This window comes from Episyrphus balteatus, chromosome 2, assembly GCF_945859705.1.
Source record: "Episyrphus balteatus chromosome 2, idEpiBalt1.1, whole genome shotgun sequence".
NCBI lineage: Eukaryota > Metazoa > Arthropoda > Insecta > Diptera > Syrphidae > Episyrphus > Episyrphus balteatus.
The window spans coordinates 88,980,260-89,004,279 of NC_079135.1; the positions used below are offsets into that span (position 1 = coordinate 88,980,260).

General features: G+C 32.4%; 3 protein-coding genes across 3 annotated transcripts; 2 read left to right on the forward strand and 1 right to left on the reverse strand.

Annotated features, from left to right (window-relative positions):
* Positions 1–586: 586 nt before the first annotated feature.
* On the reverse strand, positions 587–1,502 carry LOC129910146 (60S ribosomal protein L30-like). Its single transcript, XM_055987417.1, has 3 exons — positions 1,360–1,502; positions 1,144–1,289; positions 587–803 (listed from the first exon to the last, which is right to left on the reverse strand). The coding sequence occupies exons 1-3, from the start codon at positions 1,378–1,380 to the stop codon at positions 638–640; spliced, it is 333 nt and encodes a 110-aa protein (XP_055843392.1). The 5' UTR covers positions 1,381–1,502; the 3' UTR covers positions 587–637.
* Positions 1,503–2,952: 1,450 nt separating this feature from the next.
* Positions 2,953–6,817, forward strand: LOC129910109 (UPF0488 protein CG14286). The gene is made up of 3 exons (XM_055987372.1): positions 2,953–3,226; positions 3,287–3,421; positions 6,440–6,817. Exons 1-3 carry the CDS (start codon positions 3,064–3,066, stop codon positions 6,736–6,738), a joined length of 597 nt encoding a protein of 198 aa, XP_055843347.1. The 5' UTR covers positions 2,953–3,063; the 3' UTR covers positions 6,739–6,817.
* A 2,636-nt stretch (positions 6,818–9,453) lies between these two features.
* On the forward strand, positions 9,454–18,510 carry LOC129910648 (dual specificity mitogen-activated protein kinase kinase 3). The gene is made up of 6 exons (XM_055988104.1): positions 9,454–9,870; positions 9,937–10,135; positions 12,877–13,068; positions 13,137–13,269; positions 17,871–18,073; positions 18,133–18,510. Exons 1-6 carry the CDS (start codon positions 9,812–9,814, stop codon positions 18,334–18,336), a joined length of 990 nt encoding a protein of 329 aa, XP_055844079.1. The 5' UTR covers positions 9,454–9,811; the 3' UTR covers positions 18,337–18,510.
* Positions 18,511–24,020: the final 5,510 nt, after the last annotated feature.

The following is a 24,020-nucleotide window of genomic DNA, read 5'->3' on the forward strand; positions in this document are numbered from 1 at the left end:
AAAATTTTAAGTTGCAATTCAGCCTCTTCTCCAAAATTAGCAATATATTATCTTAATTCCATCCTTTAAGAAAAAAAACTTTTTTTAAAACATTTCTGTCAATATTTACAAATTTATTATATCCAAGAAATTCGCCGCTATTTTTGTTATTTTGACTTTTACTTTGAATTTCCAATTAATATTTTAACAGAATTGAGAAATAAAGATAAGCTGTATCATCTTTTACGTCATGTTCCTTCTTTCTTTAAGTTTAAATTCATTGCGCATGAGAATTTTTTCATTTGCACATTTGCGCTGCAAATATTTGCGTTTTACATTTATGAACACCTGACATTTGTCATTTGCATTAATGAAAGCTTTGCATTCGTCAGACTTGCGCAACCATGCATTTATGAAAGCGCCCCTACTCTGGGAGCAATATTCGCCGCAAGTACAAAGCTTTCTCCTTTTTGTAAATTTCTTCCCTTTGCAGAATGTAGTTAATCGAGTTTCTGTTTTGCAAGAATCGTATCTTATATCTTGCCAATACTAGCTTTATCTTAAGAGAAATTTTCAAATAAAAATGTCTGAAGTTAATTTTTTTTTGTTTTTTATTTATTTTTTATAAAATTAATCAGAAACGCTAACTAATTTGCATTTAGTTGTTGTCTGAGCGAATGATATCTGAATCACCTGGATCTGTGATGGACAGGGTGCAGACGCGGAAGTATTTACCGCAGGCTGTTCCCAATTCAATGTTGGTGCCGCTGTAATGTTGGACTTCAGTCTTGGCCAACATAGCGTAGTATTCAATCTCAGATTTCCTGCAATACACAAAAATAAAAAGATTAAAATTATCTGAAAATACATTTACCTGCATTGAATAGAATTAATATATCTTCAGAAAGAGTCTCTAGAAAATATCTTCATTCGCTTCAGGAGTCAAAAATCATCATGTATACAATTTTATACAAAAAATGTGTTGCATCCAAATCTTACCCAGTAAAATAGCTGGAACCATGAATTTGTCGTCTTCATTTGACTACTCCATAGTTTTCCATAATTTATAATATTTTATGAAATCATACTTCTTAGTCAAGAGACTCCATATGGTTCCAACTATTCAAGATAATGGAAAACTACTTCTCAATAGTCAATTCTCACCTCAAAGCAGGAGTGTTGCTGGCAATAAGGACCAATTTAGCTTTGCCTTGACGAAGGGTCTTCAAAGTTTGTTTGTAACCCAAGCAGTATTTGCCTGATTTCATAACAAGCGCCAAACGCGAGTTGGTGGAATCTAATGCCTTTTTCTGTGAAGAGCATCAAAAATATGAGGTTAGAATTTTTAACACGTGGATGGGATATTTTAGTGAAACTTACTTGTTTCTTGATTGCAACCATTTTGAAGTTGTTTGTTGTTAGCTTTTAAAAAAACTAAAAGACAAATCTGAAAATTAAAATTTATAAGTAAAAATTTGAAATATGTAAAAAAGTTTTGAGAAATTATTTGAAGAACAAAAAATGTTGACACCCACCTCCAGCAACGGATACTTGAAAAAGAAAGAAAAGAATGATGGCGGCTTCGTACATCGAATTCGGAGAAGAAAAATGACATGACGTGAAGTTGGTTGTGGTTGCTGGTACGAGATGAATTCGATTTCGAAAATTAAGCGTGGTTTACATTTGATGGATTTACATTAGGCGTTTGGTGTAGGGACGAAATTTTTCATATAAAAATAGCATAGCGAAATCTTGAACGATATTTGATTTAAATAGGGCTATTCACGATCCGATGCAACTGGTCTAGTATCATTGCAAAAGTGCAAAAGTGTAAAATCTAACAACACTACAACAACAAAATATATGGATTGAAATTTTACAATGGTCTTGCACTTTTGCTATACCCTAACCCTATTGCAAAATAAAAATACAATGGAGTAAAATTATTTTTGACAGATGGCAGCTCACCGTCGCGTCACCCATGATGAACAGTTTGTCTTTTTTATTCTGTTTATAATGGTTTTCGCTACTCATGTCCCGTAATTTAGTTTCTTTTGATGTTAAATAATTAATGAAAATTAATTAACCAGAACAAAACAAAGAATTAAACTATAGGGGTATTCACGATCCGGTGTAACAAAAAAAGTGTAAAAATGCAAAATTTTGTTTTCTACTACTACAACTACAATAGACAAATTTTGCACCATTGTATTTTATTTTTGCAATAGGGTTGGGGTATAGCAAAAGTGTAAAAGTGTAAAAAAATTATAGTCTGTATATTTGGTTGTTTTATTTTAAGAAAATGTTACACTTTTGCACTTTTACAACGATACAAGACCATTTGCATCGAATCGTGAATACCCCTTATAAAAAATGGAAAAAAGAAGAAGCAAGGTGGAGGAAAAAAAACATCATTCATGCTTCAATATTTACTATAGATAAGAAGAGGGGCGTTCACGATCTATTGTAAAAAAATAAAATTTTACATTTTTACCAGGCCTGTTGCACCAGATCGTGAATACCCCTATTGTTTTATCATTTTGAATTTGACAACATGCCTTCTCAACATGCCTTCTCAATTTGTTTTTGGTTTTTCAAACAAAACATCTAAAGGCTTGACCGAAAGGGATGCGGTAACGGTACTTGTATTAAAAAAAATTCTACATCTGAACGTTGATATGTGTCAGTTTTGAATTTTGTTCATACAATTACCCGTACCGCTCCCACATACCTTTCCGGTGTGGTCTATCGTTAAAGCCTGGTACGCCGTTTGAGCTCGGTCTGTGTACTGCTTCACATTTGCACTTTGCAAAATGTGCCCAATGCTTAAGAGCCTTAAAAGTCACCGTGTAAAAGGTGACATAACGGCTGAAGAGTCACATCTCTTGAGTCACCGTGTAGAAAGTAGAACTTTGTAAACCCAGTTTCGAAAAACACATGTTTCAAAAGAAAACGTCAAACTGGAAGAAAAAAAAATGTGATAGAACAGTAAAAGCAAAACAAAAAGACAACACGGCCGCATAGAAGAAAAATTAAAATTTTTAAAAAAGAATTCAAGTCTGATTTTCTATAATTTCTAACAAAATGTTGAAAATGAAAACAGCTAAAACCCTAAAGAAAACACCACCAATTATTACTGCACCTCCTGTTCGTGATTTAGATGCAGAATCTCAGTTCCAATTGGAATTATATTGGTGTGTTCAACAACTTGAGGTAGCAATTGCAAATGCAAAAGTTAATAAACAAAGTAAGATGGTTTTTCATTAGTTATCATAAAATATTTAACTTATTTTACAATTTGATTTAGGAGAAGACATGTCGAAAAGTCTTAAAACCCTGAAAAGCAGCACTGCCCCAGTTGTCAAGAAGCGACAAATAATGAAAGCATCGTTTGGTGATTATAGATCCAAAATGAAGGAAGAAGAAAAGAAATTAGCTCTCGGTAAGTTTGGGAAAACTTAACCGTTCTTGTTAGAATTTTGTAATGTATAGGTACTTTTTGTTGCTCACATTTCTGGTGAATGAAAGTGTATACAAATGCGTGTAAGGTCTAAGTCAATTTATGTTTGCACTTTTTTTCACCAAAAGTTCAGTAGAAACAAAAAGTTTATTCTCGACCTGTCGAGTTTCCAGTGAAATTTCAGATTTCTGAAAGTAAAAATTAATAGCAATTATTTCGATTATTTCATTGTTAAGCCTGGTACGCTGCTCGCGCTAAAATTGATAAAATTCCCATACAAGTTATCGATAACTTGTATGGGATCCATTTTATCTCGGCTAAAAATTTTCGATAATTTGTATGGGAGCTAAAATTTAGCGCGAGCAGCGTACCAGGCTTTAGTGGAGTGAAGCTTAAAATTTGTAAAATTAAGGAATCCAGGGAAAGTCAATGAATCTGTATAACGAGTGTTGGACTGCATTACTAAAAGCTCAAATAACAAAGTTAAAATAAAAATTTGACCGCTCTCGATTACAAAAATTTTTAACCACAATTTACTGTACCGCTTAGTAATTCCATATGAGAACGTCCAATCGGAATTGCTGTCTCATTTAAGATTTTGCTCAAACTTTGTGAGGATGTTTTCTAGGAGTGTAAGGAAGTTAATCTTTTTTGTTATTATAATTTTGCTTTTGACATTTCTTTTTGTTTGAAACGACATTTCAAAGCTTATAAATAATAGATAGTTTTTGAGTAAATATTAAAAATTTTATTTATCCCTGAATTAAAAACAATTTTAGAAAATTTGGTAATTTTACGGAATTTTTGTGATTTTTGACTGACTTTAGAACTTGTATGGGAATTTTATCTCGGCTAAAATTTAGCGCGAACAGCGTACCAGGCTTTATGCAAAAATTTTAAGCTCATAATATTGAGCTTTGGAAAAAAAACCATTTTTGTGCTATGATTTCTTGATTTCTTACGGTTTGACTAAAGATAGAAACTATTTAACTATTAGTCCTGAAAATAAAAGTTGTATTGTTTGCATATCTTCTTAGTTTACTGCTTGTTTAAAAAAACACGAAAAACGTTAAAAAAGCAAAATAAACCACTATTTAATGATATGATTTACTGTGTTAGACTTCAGATAAATACAAGAAATTCACACTAGATAGATAGATAGATAAATTCTTTATTTGTTTTTTTTTTTTCTTCATAAGATATTACAAATATTATTTCCCAAGAATAAGGACATGGCATTTTTACGTGATTTGAAACACAAAATTAAAGTTTAAAAATTAATAAAATGTTTGAATTTACTCAAAGAAAAGTTTGGACAATTTTTACGTGATTTGAAACACAAAATTACAATTTATAAAAATAATACAATTTTTTGAATACCTACTAAAATTTACTCATAGTAAAATTTTGACAATTTTTACGTGATTTGAAACACAAAAGAAAAAAAAAAAACAATTTTGATCAAAACTGTAATTAACCAGCTCTGGCACCTGAATAGTTTGCAAAACATTATGCTGCTATTACTTTGACACCAAATGACGCTTAAATGGGTCTTCCAAGAGGATAATAACCCAAAACACATCAGCAGAGCAGCCAGGCAATGGTTTCAAGATACTAAAATTGGGGTCATAAAGTGAACTTTTTTCGCCCTTGTTTTATTTAAATTTATTAGAAAAAGAAAATCACTGCTATTATTTTTAGTTTGAGGCTTATTTTGTCATTGAATTATTTTTAAGCTTAATAGAAATAAATTGAATTCCATTTGTACTAAAATTTAAATTTTAATGAAACTTAAGGAGTTTTACTTGAAAAAATTTCCAAAATCAAAGGTCTTTTAATGTTTAATGCTTTATTTAAAATATTTTTCAAATCGCAGTTTACGCAGAGGAAAAAGTAGGGAATAAGAGTTTATGTTCAACTTAAATTATTTAAGTTTCGTTTCAGCAAATGGCCCTTAAAGCTATTCTTTCACTATGTTTGACATGAGATAGAAATATGAAATTTGAAGTGTATTTAGTTCGTACTCTTAGCTATAAGTTTTAAATTATTTTTTGTTATTTAAATATCTTCTAGATCTACAGCTTATTTAAAAGGCAACTAAAACACCTAAAACTTTTAAAACTTTAAAAAAATTGTTTCACATAGTATAACATCAAAAGTAGTAAACAAATATTTTTTTAACTTTCTAACGGATCGGATGATTGCATTTTTCGGACTTCGGATTTAAGTTCAACACACCGAAAACCTTTTGAAAAGTATAGTGGTTTAGTCTCGGCAAAAAACGTATAATTTTGAAAACTAGTGTTATAGTTCTGCCTTCAGGCCTGCTATAACAACACCCAACACCTGCTGTTGTCCCATTTTGTCCCTTCACAACACATCATCATTTATCATTAATTCTGCAGTCTTTTGAGACCCCAGATCAAGTTTGTAACAGTTCTCCATTCTAAAATATAACTTTACTGTATGAGTCCCATACAAATTATCGATAACTTGTATGGGAATTTTATCTCGGCTAAAATTTAGCGCGAACAGCGTACCAGGCTTTAAGCCTGGTACGCTGCTCTCGATAAATTTTAGCCGAGATAAAACTCCCATACAAGTTATCGATAATTTGTATGGGATCCATTTTAGCTCAGATAAAATTTTTCGATAATTTGTATGGGAGCTAAAATTTAGCGCGAGCAGCGTACTAGGCTTTAAATAAAAATAAAGGGTTGCAAACAATCCAGTATATACTTGTCATCTTATTCGTGCAAGGAGTAAAAATTAAATATCCTTTATATGGTTTAAAAACGAATAAAATCGACTGCCTTTATAATTATTTTGGTGGGTGTATAACTTTATTTTTAAAGTAGCAAAGTTCAAAGTTGTTTAATAGAATCTAGCTATTTTAGAGCAACTAGACATATACTTTTATAATCAGAATGCAAAAAATATTAAATATTAAAATGATTGCAACATAATTATCTTAATCTTATTTGTTTAATTTACTTATAGCAACCCGTCAAATTAAGTTTACTTCCAGTACTGATGCACAAAACAAATCAAGCTTTGTTAAAAAAGCAGCTATACTAACTTCTGGGAAGGATTTTAAGTTTAACTTTAATCCTGATACATCATCGGTCGATACCCAAGCCACTGAGAAGGAGACAAAGGAAAATGAATCAGTTGCCACGACCACTGCTCCCGTAGCAAATAATATTAATTTTTCATCTGGTGGCGGATTCAAATTTAATTTTGATATCGAAAGTAACAATGAACATATTGATTTTGAAAAATTGTCTATTAAAAGTTGAATGGAAAAATATCTTCATAAAAACTCGTTATTAAAATTTATTCCTATGATTACATACAAAATATACTTTTTCTACAAAGTCTGCTAATGTGCAGCTCTATTTAAATAAAAGTCTTTTAATTTGTTAAGCCTGGTACGCTGCTCGCGCTAAATTTTAGCTCCCATACAAATTATCGAAAAATTTTATCTGAGCTAAAATGGATCCCATACAAATTATCGATAACATGTATGGGAATTTTATCTCGGCTAAAATTTAGCGCGAACAGCGTACCAGGCTTTACTGTATAAAAACCAATTAGATTAAATAGTTTCCATAATTGAGGCATTTCTTATAACCTATAAAGGGCATTCTTGCAACATGAAAAACTATGGAACGCACATACAAAAATATTTCTCTAACCAGAGCCCCTGTTTTGGAAATTTTATCACGCGATAAAATTTTTGAATGACTTTAAAATCCATTTTATTTCATTGATATAAAAGAGATTTCTTTAAAATTCATTATTTCTTAATTCATAAATTCTGGGGTCGAACTACGGCATATACGTAAAGCCTGGTACGCTGCTCGAGATAAATTTTAGCCAAGATAAAATTCCCATACAAGTTACCGATAATTTGTATGGGACTCATTTTAGCTCGGCTAAAATTTTTCGATAATTTGTATGGAAGCTAAAATTTAGCGCGAGCAGCAGGCTTAAGTTAACGTATTGACGCTTTATGGCTCTATCATTTCTTCTGATTCACGTCAAAACGTGAACGAAAGTATGCCGTAGTTCCATGGTATAAAAAGACCATGCCGTAGTTCGACCCCTGAATTTGAAAAAAAAATTTGCTTAGAGCCTGGTACGCAGCTCGCGCTCAAATTTACCTCCCATTAGCTACCAGGCTTTAAGCCTGGTACGCTGCTCGCGCTAAATTTTAGCTCGCATACAAAATTTTTAGCCGAGCTAAAATGGATCCCATACTAATTATCGATAACTTGTATGGGAATTTAATCTCGGCTAAAATTTAGCGCGAACAGCGTACCAGGCTTAAGGAGATGAGATATACATTTCTGTTTGAAATTTGACATATTTTTTAGTTCGTTTGCTAGCTTAAAGCCTGGTACGCTGCTCGCGCTAAATTTTAGCTGAGATAAAATTCCCATACAAGTTATCGATAACTTGTATGGGATCCATTTTATCTCGGCTAAAAATTTTCGATAATTTGTATGGGAGCTAAAATTTAGCGCGAGCAGCGTACCAGGCTTAAGTCTGGTACGCTGCTCGCGCTAAATTTTAGCCGAGATAAAATTCCCATACAAGTTATCGATAATTTGTATGGGATCCATTTTAGCTCAGCTAAAATTTATCGATAATTTGTATGGGAGCTAAAATTTAGCTCGAGCAGCGTACCAGGCTTTACTATTTTGGTCGCGCCGTATTTTTTCATGATAGTACTCTAGATTTTATATATAAAGGCCGAGATAAAATTCCCATACAAGTTATCAATAACTTGTATGTGATCCATTTTATCTCGGCTAAAAATTTTTGATAATTTGTATGGGAGCTAAAATTTAGCGCTAGCTGCATACCAGGCTTGAGCTAAAGTTTACCCGATATAAAATTCCCATACAACTTATCGATAGGTTGTATGGGTTAAATTTTTAGCTCGGCTACATTTTTTCGATAATTTCTATGGGAGCAAAAATTTATCTCGATCTGTGTACTAGGCTTTTACCTGAAGTGATATCGAAAATTTTTCGAAAAATTGACTGATCAACATGCCAAAATTATCTCGATCGATCGAAAAAATTGAGCCGAGCTAAAATGCATCCCATACAAATTATCGATAGTTTGTATGGGAGCTTTAAAGCTTGGTAAATTTATATCGATCTGCGTATCAGGCTTATGTTTGTAAGTATGTTAAACACTTTTGCTTTACTTTTCATAAGCCTGGTAAGCTGCTCGCGCTAAATTTTAGCCGCGATAAAATTCCCATACAAGTTATCGTTAACTTGTATGGGATCCATTTTATCTCGGCTAAAAATTTTCGATAATTTGTATGGGAGCTAAAATTTAGCGCGAGCAGCGTACCAGGGCCCCTGTTCTGTAACTTTATCACTGGCGATAAACGTTTTTCAACGTCTCTAAAATCCACTTTCTTCCATAAAGCCTGGTACGCTGCTCGCGCTAAATTTTAGCCAAGATAAAATTCCCATACAAGTTATCGATAATTTGTATGGGATCCATTTTAGCTCAGCTAAAATTTTTCGATAATTTGTATGGGAGCTAAAATTTAGCGCGAGCAGCATACCAGGCTTAAATAAAGCAAAATTTATTTCAAATTCAGAATTTATGAATTAAGAAAATATGATCTGGAACAAAATTTCTTTTATTTTTATGATTTTTAATGGATTTTTAGGTCATTAAAATATTTTATCGCCAGTGATAAAAGTTACAGAACATGGGCACAGGCTATAATTTTCAAAAAACTCCGACTTTTGCTCGAAGGGCAACACGATCTATCGATTTTGACGCAGTGCTATCAACGCCCATCCCTATCCGATTCTCTGTCAGTTTTTCGAGTCTCGCTAATATTATTCCTTTTCCCACGCAAATTCCACAATTAAAAAAAAAATCGAAACCATCGAAAGTTTCAAAACCATCGAAACTATCGAACGAAACAAAACGCGAAAAAAAATCTTTTTACTGTCAAGCAATTATTATTTTATTAAAAAAAAAAATAAAAAAAATAATCAAATAGATACCATTTCGAAATTTAAAATAATAATAATTAAATAATTCCTAAAATAGAATTTCAAAAAAGTTACCACTACCAACAAATTGCCAAAATAAAACTGCTTTAAAACAATCGATTGAAAATTACCAATTTTTTTTTTGTTTAAACAAAATAAATATAATATAGATACACATACTTACATAGATAGATATTTTGGTAATTGAAATTACATGTAAATAAGAGTTAACTAAATCGTGGTAAAGAAAGTGATTGTAATTTTATTTTTTAATCAATTACCCTTTCGGGTCTACACTATTTTCGGGTAAAAAGAAAAGCCAAATTTTAACTTAAAAATGTCACGTCGTAATCCTAACCTCAAAATGAAGCTCACTGCCGAGCCGGAGGTTCCAGTGTAGGTTTTATCCACTTCAGAAGCAAATGCATCTTTTTAAGTACCTTTTTTGTTTGTCGATTGTAGAACACCACCGAGAAATCTCGACCAGCGGACAACAATCACAATTGGTGACAATACCTTCGAAGTTGACGCTGATGGTTTGGAGAAAATCTGTGATCTTGGTAGAGGAGCCTATGGAATTGTGGAAAAGATGAGGCATACACAAACTGGCACAGTGATGGCTGTGAAACGTATAACTGCCACAGTTAATATGAAGGAGCAAGTAAGTTTATAGCGTACATTTTGTTGGTTTAATGGTTTCTTATAATAACATTTTTGTATTTATTGTCGTATGGTTCGAGAGTATGATTTTAAAAAAAAGTTCATATCGATGGTCCCATGAAAAAACATACTAAGTGAACATAGTATAGTTTTGAGTTATGTATACCATTGGAATCCTCGTATCAGCTTTTATTTTTCATATTTGTTTCACGCGAATCCATCAATCGACTAGGTAGATATATGCAAAAAAGATCTTAGTATACTGCCCTATTTTATCACTTATTCCAAACAATATCAAACTAACTGCACTTAGTATTTTTATGAATAAAATTTCTACAAAACACATTCATACTATATTGACATAGTAACACTTCGGATTCAGGGAACTATTCCATAGAAATCATTCGAAGAAGCTTTAAAATTTAAACAAACAAATGTTTAAGTTTCGTGTGTTTCCATACTTGCAGTTTGGCTGCTATTTTATACCGTCAATTTTATTATATTCTTTTAACAACAACAACATCTTGAAGGTGCTACCACCAAGTGTTTATGGCTAGAGTTACAGTACTGTTTTACGGATGCCAATCCGATCATCAGGCTCCTTTTATTCCATTTGTGTGTGGTGCTAGTCTAGTAATTTTTCATTTAATCTGAAAAACTTTTTCCGTCACACTTGAGTATTGAACCTAGACCAAGCGAGTTCAGAGATGTTGGCAATCCAACATCTCTATTATAATGAAGTTTAAAATGAGTTAAGTTTTACAGGTAAATTGCTCAACATTAAGGATGAAATCCTTTGTACACATGTTTTTACAATACTTCTTTTAGAGAAGTAAGTACAATCCGGAGAAGCGGATATTCAATATTCTAATTTCTAATTACTTCAGTCTATCATAATAAATGCAAAAAGCTAAAAAAAACTTATTATTTGATGGCTTTACGATCAAAACATTTTTTCTAATCAGCCCTATTCTGAATGAAAACTCGCAGGGAAATGTATTGGAAAAAATGGCTCAGAATAAAAAGCTTATTTTTTCATTATTACTATCGAAAAAAGAACAAAATTTATAAGCAAAAGGAACGATATTCTGGACATTTTACGATAAGGGGCCCTTTTTCTGAACATAATTTCCCGGGAGTTTTCGTTCAGAATAGGGCTGAATATCTACCAAAAATTCAACAGATCAATAAAGACCACATCTTTTGTCCCAAATGCATCAAATTTGGAAAACGATAATGAACTTATATAAAACCTACACATAAACTGAACATACACTGACGGAAAACCGCAATGAAATATTGCAAAATGGCCAATGTTGATTCGACGTAGAAAAAAACTTAAAAATGTCTTAAAAATTATGTTGAAACAACTTTGAAAAAAATTTTAGTCTTAGATGCAGTTTGTCACAGTAATTTTCAACAGTGAGATATCCTGATGATATATAGCACTCGCCTAGTGATCCAAGTTTTGTAGGATCGTGGCTACCAGTTATGTGTAGGAATACAACATAAATTCAGGATGTTTTAAAAAAAAATGGCGTTGTTTTCTTTTATTTAAAGTTGTTTTTACCTTACCTCGCATGTTCATAATAGTATTAACTTTATAATATTTTATCGATTTGAAATAAAAAGGCCCAATCACACATGGCTTCACTTGGATTTTTGTACACTATCTTATGTTCGATACATTTTAATTGAGAACAAAATAAAAGAAGCCATCATAACTAGTACTTAAGTCCCTGGTTTGAAATTGACTTCCAACCACTTTAATACTAAGGTCCATTTTATTCACTCGGAGTTGAACATAACTTGAGAATTTTTTAATATAAAAATTCTCAAGTTTTGTTCAACTCCGAGTGAAGAAAATGGACCTAAGTGCACTTAAAATAGTATTGAATTTGATTTATTTCCTTTTGAATAAAACTAACATCACATAGTATGTTGAAGAGTTTGAATTTTACAGTGAAAATAATACTAAGTGCAATATAACATAGATCCCACGTCTTAACAGATTTGAAATTTAACCTAAAAATCTGTATATAAATTTTAAGAATACGTGTTTTCAGATAGGACATCGGTTAAAACAGAAAAAAGTTATACGCATAAAACTTTAAACGTCTTTTCTGAAGAATAAAGTCACTTAGTATTATTTTGCATGGGGCTATCGATTTGTATTTAATGCCTATGCGTCGAAAAAAAATTTTAAATTCTTACACAGTCAATATCTATGGTCACTTGAATCAAAGATTAAAACGAATTCGAAGTGTTTTTGGCAATATATAAATTATAAACGAAAGTCTTATGGTATTCCAACTTGTATGAAGTATAATGAAACTGAAAGTTGTGAATTATACGCAGCATTCTTTCAATCAAATTTTAAGATCAGTTCATTTAGAGCGGAATTTATTTCTCAACTCCAGTAAGTAGAGAAATATTTCAAGGAATCGCTCAAGGGAATTGAAAATAGGGCCGTCACTTGAGTAAAGAAAAATCTTGTCTTTAGGTAAATTTTTTCTCAAAAAGTTTGCCCCCAGATAATATTCTTGCATTGTTTTTGAAAAGTTTTAAGTCAAACCTATCCAAACCCCTTGTTTATATTTCAAATCGAGTATCATTAAGTAAATTATTTTCTTGTTTTTATGTAAATTATAATATTGTAAGAATGTACACAGTGCAAATTGTTAAGTCTAAGAAAGTTTATATGTACCTATAGGCAATAAATAAATAAATAAATATTTCTAGAAACGACTTCTTATGGATTTGGACATATCCATGCGATCAAGTGATTGCATGTACACAGTACATTTCTATGGTGCACTGTTTCGTGAAGGAGATGTTTGGATTTGCATGGAAGTCATGGACGCTAGTTTGGATAAGTTCTATCCGAAAGTATTCAAAAACAACCTTAAAATGGAAGAAGATGTTTTGGGAAAAGTAAAGTTATTCAGTCTATAATTTTGTAACTAAAATATGAATGATTTTTTTTTGTTTTTCCTCGATAGATTGCCATGTCAGTTGTGAATGCTCTGCATTATTTGCACGCCCAGTTGAAGGTTATTCATCGGGATATTAAACCATCAAATATTTTGGTTAATCGACAAGGAGAAGTTAAAATGTGCGACTTTGGTATATCTGGTATGTAAAATATTTTGTTTTTATATTTTCCAAACTTAAGTTTCCCTTTGCTGACAAACCAAAAAAATGCATTCGTATTTCTGAACTTTTCAGAAGAAAAATATTGAATGACGTATAATTATGTGATTTTTGTGAATTTGAAATTCTTATTAGTTGATAAGGGTTTGTGTTACGAAATCAGATTGTGATTCTTGCTATATCCAAGGTGCAAAATTTAACCCAAATTTAAACGCATTAGACACACTGTCTTGCATTAGAGTCCCCTTCTCACAGAGAGTACTTTTAGCGAGGCGTTTAGATTTTTATAATTTTCAGTAGAGTTATTTTCACGCAATTAACAAAATTTTCCGTCTGGGAGCGTCAACAAGTGAACCCTGTCAATCAGTGTTTTTCATACCGAAAAGTATAAACATATCAACGAGAATTCGTAACGAAATGGCCAAGCTTTGACCCAAAAATTTTGAAAGTAGACGACATTACCTTTAACTTGACCATATTTTAATTAATTCTTGTTCTAATGCAAGATGCATGCCAATCGAGTTAGAATGCAGCATGCAGATGACTTCAGATTTTTGTACCTAGTAGTTAGAGAAAAATCTGGGAAAACAGGACATAAAAATACAATTTTGCGTATTTTTCTTCTCAGCTCTTCCCCATTTCTTCTCTCATTTTTTAAAGCTATTTAATTCAATTTTTATTGATCGGAGAAAAAGTTCCACAAAAAGGTATACCATAATTTTGATGTTGTGTAGTTGATGCTTTAGAAGAGCAATGGAAGAGGTTGGCAAATTTTCCAAAAATATTAAGCTTAACGAAGCTACACGGATGGGTCGGTTTAATTCAAAATTGGTACTTATCATCGGCCTTTTCCAGTGGGGTTTTGCACATAAGTTTTTAGGAACAATATCGTCGCCTAAGAATTGTTTTGTTCCATAAGCCATTGGCATTTTTTTTGAGAAGAACGTATTTAAATGTTTGGATACTTGAAGTTAACCCTATAAAGAGTTCACCTAATAATTCTGTGTTTTGACAAACAATTAAAAAGCTCCATAAATCAACGTAAAAGTCTACTTTTTTCTCTTATGTCACACCTACTTTAATTTGAAATTGATTCTTTTTGTGTATACTCGTGGAACGCAAAAAATATGTACCTTACAGTTGCTTTCACTGTAATGGAAGAGGATAATACTAAAATTTTGCGATCAATAATCAGGAATATATTCCTTATTCAAAAAGAAGTTTATGGAGCAATCAAATTTTCGGGCGACGATATATCTACTGTTAACTTAAAACTATTTTGAACTACTTTTATTATATTGAAAAAGTAGTTTAAAGCAGCTTTAAGTACTAAGCAGTAGATAAATATTGCCAAAGGAACGCAGCTGATGTTTGCAAACTTGATTTTACATAAAAAACAACTTGATTTTACATCAAAATGTCATGTTTTTTTTACTTTTAATTTAATATGATGTGTATACATATATGTATGTATAGTTCTTAAAAGAAAAAAAATTATCTTTAATGTTTTCAAACAATTAAACAGCCACATACAAAAAAAAATCTGATCTGGGGATGCGACTATGTTAATCATATGTTTTTTTAACCGAATCCGGAAACCCTCTGGCCAGAACTTTTTTCTTGTGTAGTTTTGTTATTTATCTCAAAATTAAGAATTAAACTAACATTGAAAAAAAAGCTTTTAGAAGAAAACAGATTTAACGCTTTTCGAAAGAAAATACACCAATGCAGTAGGATCAAAATCTCACGAAGTACCTATTTTTTTCAAAACAATCCAAAGAGTTTTATCCGCCTTCGTCTTTGTCTTTGCTTCTGCACCATATATACATATTAGTATTTATAGTTGTAAAGTGGTCACATTTATCACTGTTTTCAAAAAATATAGATTTATGTTATATTATTTATACGATTTCACGAATACCTTTTAATTGCGGATAATTTGGACGTTAACTTAAAGTCTTTTTACGTGGATTTATATTACTTTCAAATATAACAACTAATTGATTATGTTTATCTTCAGTACCCCTCCCACAATCAGAAACCAAACGATGAAAACATATCAAAATATTCGTTTTGACACAATTACGGGTGTGAAAGATAAACTTAACGTGAAAAAAAAAATTTCATATTGGTAGTCAACGGTCATTTGTGTCCCCTAGAATCAAAAACAATCTATTCCACTTTTTGTGAAAAATAAGTTAGAAACGCAGTTTATCTCAATTTTTCAACCTCTTTCTTTGAGTGTGGTTGAACACTTTCAAAGCCAACTTGTTCCAGAGTTATACATAATAGAAATATTATGGTTTGCATCAAAACGAATGTATTCCATATTATTTGAGAATAAAAACAATCAAAAAAACACTATTCCTGATATAAAGCAAAATAATAATGACAGAGCAATATGAAATAGTACGAATTTAGGCTTTTGATATGAGTTGAAAAACTAACTTTATTGAACCCGTTGAAAACAATATAAAGCCGCAACTTGAAGCTGCTGTTCAAAAACATAATTTTGAGTGGACAACCCTAACCATTTAGTGGTATGAAAATAGATGTTGGGCGATTCTTAGACTTACCCGATATGCACACAAAATTTCATAAAAATCGTTCCAAAAATATATAAAAAAAATTTTGCTTGGACCACCCTAACAACTTTATGTTATGAAAATTCGTGCTGGCCAATTATCAGACCTTCCCGACATATGTACATACAAAATTTGGTTGGCTGGACCACCCTAACAATTTAGAGGTATGAAAAATAGTTGTTGGCCGATTCTCAGATCTATCCGATAAGCACACAAAGTTTCATAAAAATCGGTCCAGCCGTTTCGAAGGAGTTTGGTGTCAAATTCTGCGACACGAGAATTTTATACAGTGCTGTGAAAAACATTCCGGATTTTTTTGTCATTTTCATCAAATGAAATTTTATAACACAAAACTGGATCAAAATATTGTTTTAATATTTTTTCTAGATCGTTAATAAATCAGTTAAGGAATTTGAACACAAAAAAATGTTCTTTAATACATTCAAAAATTTTTAAAATTGAAAAATGAAGGAAAGTCAGAATTTCGTCTGTGCAAAACTAACCGGATTTTTCAAGGATTTCGATTCTCGGTGTTGAGGTAACGGTTTTAAGCGCCATTTCTGTAAAATTTTTGTTTGTGGTGACAAACAAAGTTGTTAGCTTTATGAAATGTATAAATAATTTAATGGAATAACGGATTGTAGTCATAAAATTCGTTACTTAGTCGTAAAACACATTCAAACCGAAATAAAACAAAATGTTATCCCATTGGGATGTTGTAAATTGCAACGTCAAGTGAGTATGATATCGTCAAAAAGTAGAAAAGAGAAAAATCAGTTGAAGCTAATCAGTTGGGTGGATGCCATAACAAAATATCTGTAAAAACTGATAGGCGAATAAAGAGTTCTTTGATAAAAGATCCGTTTGCGACTTCTTAAACGATTTATGAGGAGCTTAATATGCCTTCAACATAAAAAACAGTGAGAAAGGCTTTGAGAGATTTGGTCTTAATCTCTTTCCGCTCGGAAAAAAGTCATTCCTTAATACTAAGCATTGTCTAAAAAGGTAGGCAATTATTGTAAATTCCGATTGTAAAATGGCAGCCAGGCGCTCAAACATGGACATGTTTGAAACCAAAACAATATATATGCTCCCTACCGTGAAGCACAGCAGAGGATCATTGACAGTTTGGGGTTTTTCTAGCTGCAGGCTCTACCCCGTTACACAAAATCAACGGAATTATGGATCATTTCCACAATGGAGAGATGTTGGAGTAGATAATGGCTCCATAAAAGGAGAAAGAAATGCCTTTACATTGGCTCTTCCTGCAAGTTATGATGCCAAAAATTCTTAAAAGCTCGTAAAAACAGTAGTTCGGGGTAGAAAATACTCCTGGCTTGGAATAGCCGGAACAATTATCCGACTTGAACCCGATTCGAAATTTGTGGGCCATCTTTAAGTGACAGGTAGAGAAGGAATAGCACACCTCAGCAACTAAGGTTCTTGTAGCTTTTAAAAATGACTAGGAGCATATTCCTAGTTCTATTTTATTTAATTTGTCCGAGTCCAAGCCTCGTTGGTGCCAAGCAGTTTTAGAAAACAAAGGTTTCTGAACAAAATATTAACTTTAAGCATAAACATTAAAAAATCCGGTTAGTTTTTCACAGCCGAAATTCTGGCTTTACTTCATTTTTCAATTTTCAATTTTTTTGTATGTGTTAAAGGCCTTTATTTTCTGTTGAAATTGCTTAACTGATATATAAACGACCTAGAAAAAATACTAAAGCAATATTTTGTTTCAGTTTTGTGTTATAAAATTTTATTTGATGAAAATGACAAAAAAATCCGGAATGTTTTTAGCAGCACTGTATATTAGATGTTTTTATAAATAAGGTGTATGAATCTTGGTAGTACGCTAGTAAATCATTTCTTAAAGTTTGAAATTATCTTACCCCATTCAAGGCCACATTAACACACATGTCCATATTTTTTTTCCTATTTCTCTTTTAAAAAATCTTTTTTCATCCAATATTTTATTAATTCCATTTTTTTCTGCAGGTTATCTTGTTGATTCAGTTGCCAAAACTGTAGATGCTGGATGCAAACCCTACATGGCGCCTGAACGAATCGATCCTACCGGCAATCCACAGCAGTATGATATTAGGTCAGATGTTTGGTCATTAGGAATAAGCATGATTGAAATGGCTACAGGCAAGTTCCCTTACAAAACGTGGACAACACCTTTTGAACAACTGAAACAGGTAAATAGAATCAAACATATTTGTTCTTTTAGAAATTCCTAATAAAATTTTCATTTTAGGTTGTAACCGATAATCCACCTCGCCTAGAACCCAACACATTTTCTCCCGAATTCGAAGAATTCATAACGAGTTGCTTGCAGAAAAAATACGATGCACGCCCCAATTACGATCAACTGCTAAAGAGTGCGTTCATATCCGATCACATAAGTAGAAACACCGACATATCGGGCTTTGTTGGCAAAATCTTAGATCTTCCAGAATAGTCCATACCCAATGGATGTTTTCTTTGTTAAAAATCATGTTTTTTGCATGCAGCAATGCTGCGTTTGAAATCAGCCCAGTATGTTTAAAACAATTGTTGTTGATGCACTTAAACTATATACATTTATTTATTAATTCAAGTTAACTTTAACAAAAAAAAAAAAAACAAAACAAAAGCCTACACAACCAACACATTTACATAAATACAATTTAAAAAGAAAGAAAAAAAAATTAACAATCGAGCAGGATAACTAAAAGTACTCCTAAAAAACAAAACTAATTTTAAGTCAATTATTAATTCTACGAAGATAAAAAAGCAATTTTTGTAAAAAAAAGTAACGAGCAAATGAAAAGTTGAACTAGAGCATAATTATAATGTTGATGTAATAATTCAATTAAATGAAAAACGAAAGGCTTTCAAGTCTTTTTGCTGCGAAATAAACATAATGAGCCTTAAATTTATATAAACAAAATTATATATTTTTAATAAACAACACCTTATAAAGTGTTTTTGATCATTTAAGCTGAATTTGTTTATGTAGTTTTATTTTTTATCAGTTTTCGCTGGTTTGTAGTAAAGACTTGTCATTACGAACGGATTCTGTGATTGTTTTTCAAAGTTCGTAGCAAATTTCCGATAAGAATGGAACTCGTGATAAGACCAATTGTGTTTTGTTATTTAGGTTTGTTTGAAAGATTATAAAGGCATTTTCTACTGAAGCTTAGTGTTTTTCTTCAGAAACGACGACGGGCAAAATCAGGCTGGAAAGTAAAGAGCAGATCACGAACGGAGTTTTGCGATTGTATGCTTCTCTTCGTTTCTCTGTACCTTGAATCGAACACAAGTTGGGCTCAAATTGACTGACTTTCACTTCAGAATTTCTTCCCAACGATCCCTTTTCAGGATAGGATTGAAAAACTAATTGTTTCACGTGGGGCATTTCCAGATGACCCACGTGGGGCATTTCTAGATGACCCCCGTTGCCCCACGTAGGGCATTCCCAGATGCCCTAGATTTTCTAGATGACCCACGTGTGACATTTCCAGGTGACCCACGTGGGGCATAGATTTTCTAGATGACCCACGTGGAACATTTTTAGATGACCCACGTGAGGCATTTCCAGATGCCCTAGATTATCTAGATGACCCACGTGGGGCATTTCCAGATGACCTAGATTTTCCAGATGCCCCACGTGGGGCATTTCCAGGTGGCATCTGGAAATGCCCTACATGGGTCATCTAGAAATGCCCACGTGGGTCATCTAGAAATGCCCCACGTGGGGCATCTGAAAATGCCCCATGTGGGTCATCTAGAAATGCCCTACGTGGGGCATCTAGAAATGCATAATTAAATTAAAAAAGTGCTACGATTTTAAAATCGACTTAGTTATATGTGAACTGCCCTAAGCCAATTCTAAGTTCAGAAGTTTGATGTACAGTTTTATTACCATTAATTTTTTTTTGTTAAAATTGAGTTTTGCTAAATTCGGGTTAATTACTAACAGCCAATAATTTTAAGGTTACTCAAACGTTTCTGTATAAAAGTTTTAGTTGAAATTAGTTCAGTCATTTAAAAGAAAGTCAGAAATGAAGTTATCGGTTCAAAGACACGAACCGTTAATAACAGTCCAAAAAATATATTTTTTTATCTCAAAAGTAGGCCCTTATTTGTGAAAGTCCACAGATTTTTTTCAACCAAAATCGTTAGACCCGTTGTTGTGAAAAACAAACTATATATTTTGGTCATATGGCAGATACCGTTAATTTTGATCCTAAAAATGGAATTTTAATTTCGCCTAGTATAGTCCAAGATCCCAGGGCCGCCAGACATTACTTATTTTCTCAAGAAAAAAATGTATGGAATTACGTAGTGCCAGGACATACTATTAGTGAATGGATACTGGCTATCTTGTGCCGACGGCCATTTTACCACTAACAGGTGCTAAAGGTACGAAAAATACGTAGTTAGATTTCTTATTTTCTCAAGGCTGATTTTTATATATGATACTCAGGGAACTAATACATTAATTTTTGTAAGCTGCCAGACCCGTCGGATGGGCCTAACACCTTGCCAGACACGCATTTTAGTATACGGGAAAGTTAGATTTTGTTATATGGAGGTCTGGGAAAAAATTTATAACACATTTTGACTTCAGGACTCGAAAGAGTATCAAGACACGAGTCGAAAACCACATTTTGAACAATCGCATCTAGAGTCATTTGGCCGCCATTTTGTTTTTTTTTTTTTAATTTCAATTTTTCACATAACTCATGTATTTTTGAATCTACAGAAACAAAATGTATTGCAAACTTGAAGATAATTTAATTTACTACAATATATGTTAAATTACTTTTTTCGATTATACCTTCGGTTTAAGAGTTAGGGTGGTTTTTTTTTGAAACCATATTTTCGTCATATATCATTTATTTGAGCTTTTTTGAAAATTAACTTGAAGTAAAAGTTGTAGATCTTTTTATTACCTTCAATTATTACATTAACGGTTTTTCGATTTGACAGTCCGTTTTTGATCTGTAGGAAAAAAACTTCAAAAAGGTTGCAATTTTTTAATATAGGAAAAATGTTCTAGTACAGGGTAATTTGCATTAGATATAACAACAACCTAGGCGTGTAGGTTGCACTCAGACAAGAACAAAATCGTATAACTAACACTGCCAGACCCATTCCGACAGCCATTTTTTTTGCCAGACACCTTAAAGCTTTGAAAAAAATAGTTTAACTTTACTTATTTTCTCAAGCTTCATTTTTATATATGATACTCAGGGAACTAATTCAATAAATGTTTGTAAGCTGCCAGACCATCGGATGGGCCTGACACCTTGCCAGACACGCACAAATGCTCGCTATGTGTATCAGCGCCAGCGCAGCGTGAGCATGTTTGTAAAGGAGTTTTATAACAAAGCTTCGTTAGATTTGTTATTAATAATCTAATGGGGCTTCCGTAGTATTGAAGTAAAATGTTTATTCTTAATAATACCAATAATTACCACATTTACTTCAATACTACGGAAGACCCATTAGATTATTAATAACAAATCTAACGAAGCTTTGTTATAAAACTCCTTTACAAACATGCTCACGCTGCGCTGGCGCTGATACACATAGCGAGCATTTGTGCGTGTCTGGCAAGGTGTCAGGCCCATCCGATGGTCTGGCAGCTTACAAACATTTATTGAATTAGTTCCCTGAGTATCATATATAAAAATGAAGCTTGAGAAAATAAGTAAAGTTAAACTATTTTTTTCAAAGCTTTAAGGTGTCTGGCAAAAAAAATGGCTGTCGGAATGGGTCTGGCAGTGTTAGTTATACGATTTTGTTCTTGTCTGAAAAATTGAAATTAAAAAAAAAAACAAATGACTCTAGATGCGATTGTTCAAAATGTGGTTTTCGACTCGTGTCTTGATACTCTTTCGAGTCCTGAAGTCAAAATGTGTTATAAATTTTTTCCCAGACCTCCATATAACAAAATCTAACTTTCCCGTATACTAAAATGCGTGTCTGGCAAGGTGTTAGGCCCATCCGACGGGTCTGGCAGCTTACAAAAATTAATGTATTAGTTCCCTGAGTATCATATATAAAAATCAGCCTTGAGAAAATAAGAAATCTAACTACGTATTTTTCGTACCTTTAGCACCTGTTAGTGGTAAAATGGCCGTCGGCACAAGATAGCCAGTATCCATTCACTAATAGTATGTCCTGGCACTACGTAATTCCATACATTTTTTTCTTGAGAAAATAAGTAATGTCTGGCGGCCCTGGGATCTTGCTCTAGTACTTTCACTACAGTTCGAGACAATTACAGACTGATAGGCAGACCGACAGAATTGAGGGACCCGCTTTTTGCGCATTTTCTTTCATCATTATGTCTTGTCTGATTGTTATCTCGAGATTGATTTTTTGGCGATTTTAGTGCCAGTTTGTTGAGAGTGGATTAAATCGTCAATTTGATTATTACGGATTCCCCTTAATTGAGGATTAGTATCCTTCATAATCAAAGAGCCTTTTTTCAAATTTTTTTCACCTTGATTAACAAATCATAGTTTTTCCACAAATCGTTCCATTTTCCAATCTTTCTGTCATTTTGGTTGTCGAAACTTAATCAAGAATTAAGTTTTTATTTGTCATTTTGTTGAAGTTTGTGATGTGAACAAAACACATTGGGCACGTTCAGTGGCGTATCCAGAAAAAAATTTGGAGGGGGCTAGAAAATTTTTCAAACATTTTTTAGAGGGGTACGAAAAATTTTTCTCTCTATTTTATTCACCTTTGATCGAGAGTGAAGCGCTGTGCTGCGATACTGAAAGTGGTATAGTAGCATTTAACTGCTCTCGACGTCGACAGCTTCGTACTGCTGTCTCCTGTTTTTAAAGTTCTTGTTCCGCAATTCGACCGAAAGTGAATTGAAATCACTTTTAGATTTCACGTGAAATAAAATATCATATTCTTCATTTGGATCAATTTCAAAAACTTCGAAATTGCTTCGAACTGTCATAGCTGAAGGATCATCCTTTTTAATTTTGTTTCTGAAGTTAAATTATTACTGCTGGATGCAATTTTATCGGCAATTTTAATGAAAAAAAAAGAAGAATTCAAGAGAAAAAATAAGGAGACACAAATAAGTTATGATAATATTTTGTCTAAAAATTATAGATTCATTAAAAAAGGCACCAAATTTACAAACAGAAATAATGTGAATTGAATTCGATCAGAAAATCTAAATGAGTGAAAAATGCAGAAAGTGAAAGCCTAGAAACTAATTTTCCATTAAATTATTTTAGATGTTTAATTCGAAATATATATTTTTTCGTAATATGTTGCTTTTATAATCCGAATTCGAAGTCCAAACTGGCATTTGCTGAAAGAAACCATTAGTTACATATGTTGACCACTAAGATTTTGAGATATCAAATATTTCTATTTCCAATAGCTTTGAGAAGTATATAATTTTTGAAAAAAGTGTTTATCGAGATTGCATAAGAACTTTTGCAAAATTACACGGTGATGATATTCGACGTACGTATTATATTAAAAAGTGATCTGAAGAATTTCGAATTGGACTTAAATCCGAAAAAAACCACCCAACCCCCAGCTACAGCTAAGGCTCTTACTCAAACAAACACAAATAGCCGTTTCAGAACTTGGAGGGGGCTCGAGCATGTGAGCTGCCTCTAAATCTATAAGATTTACGAACAAGTTTCAGTGAAGCATATACATTACAATGAAATTATGTAAAAAATAACATGATCTGGAAGGCTTGGGGGGGCTTGAGCCCCCTGAGCCCCCCCCTCAATACGCCACTGGGCACGTTCAGGAAATATTAGTGACTAGATATTTAGGCAACGTCATTTTCTGAACGGAAATTTGAGGAAATTGACTAAATTAGTTTGGATATGATGCTATTGTCAAATTTCAAAATTTACTTAAGTATTTTACCGATCGCATGGGGACGACACCAAATTTCACTTAGCTTTAATGAATAAATAATATTAATTATAACCGATAATGCACTTTTTAATCGTTTTTCACACAAATAAATTTAATTTTGCTAAATTAATTCTTTAATTCAAAACAATCTTGTGTCATGTTGAAAAAAAAAAATTTCCTAAATGTTTAGGGAAAATTTTCTTGCCTAACTTTCCAGTCATCTTTCCAATAAAATTACCTAAA

Bases quoted from the DNA above. Each gene is read 5' to 3' on its own strand.
- LOC129910146 (XM_055987417.1), bottom strand. From the start codon at position 1,380: ATGGTTGCAATCAAGAAACAA. The intron at 1,290-1,359 runs GTAAGTTTCACT...TGCTCTTCACAG, and splicing joins TGGTTGCAATCAAGAAACAA to AAAAAGGCATTAGATTCCAC. The intron at 804-1,143 runs GTGAGAATTGAC...TGTGTATTGCAG, and splicing joins AGCAACACTCCTGCTTTGAG to GAAATCTGAGATTGAATACT.
- LOC129910109 (XM_055987372.1), top strand. From the start codon at position 3,064: ATGTTGAAAATGAAAACAGCTAAAACCCTAAAGAAAACACCACCAATT. The intron at 3,227-3,286 runs GTAAGATGGTTT...AATTTGATTTAG, and splicing joins TGCAAAAGTTAATAAACAAA to GAGAAGACATGTCGAAAAGT. The intron at 3,422-6,439 runs GTAAGTTTGGGA...ATTTACTTATAG, and splicing joins AGAAAAGAAATTAGCTCTCG to CAACCCGTCAAATTAAGTTT.
- LOC129910648 (XM_055988104.1), top strand. From the start codon at position 9,812: ATGTCACGTCGTAATCCTAACCTCAAAATGAAGCTCACTGCCGAGCCG. The intron at 10,136-12,876 runs GTAAGTTTATAG...AAATATTTCTAG, and splicing joins CAGTTAATATGAAGGAGCAA to AAACGACTTCTTATGGATTT. The intron at 13,069-13,136 runs GTAAAGTTATTC...TTTCCTCGATAG, and splicing joins AAGAAGATGTTTTGGGAAAA to ATTGCCATGTCAGTTGTGAA.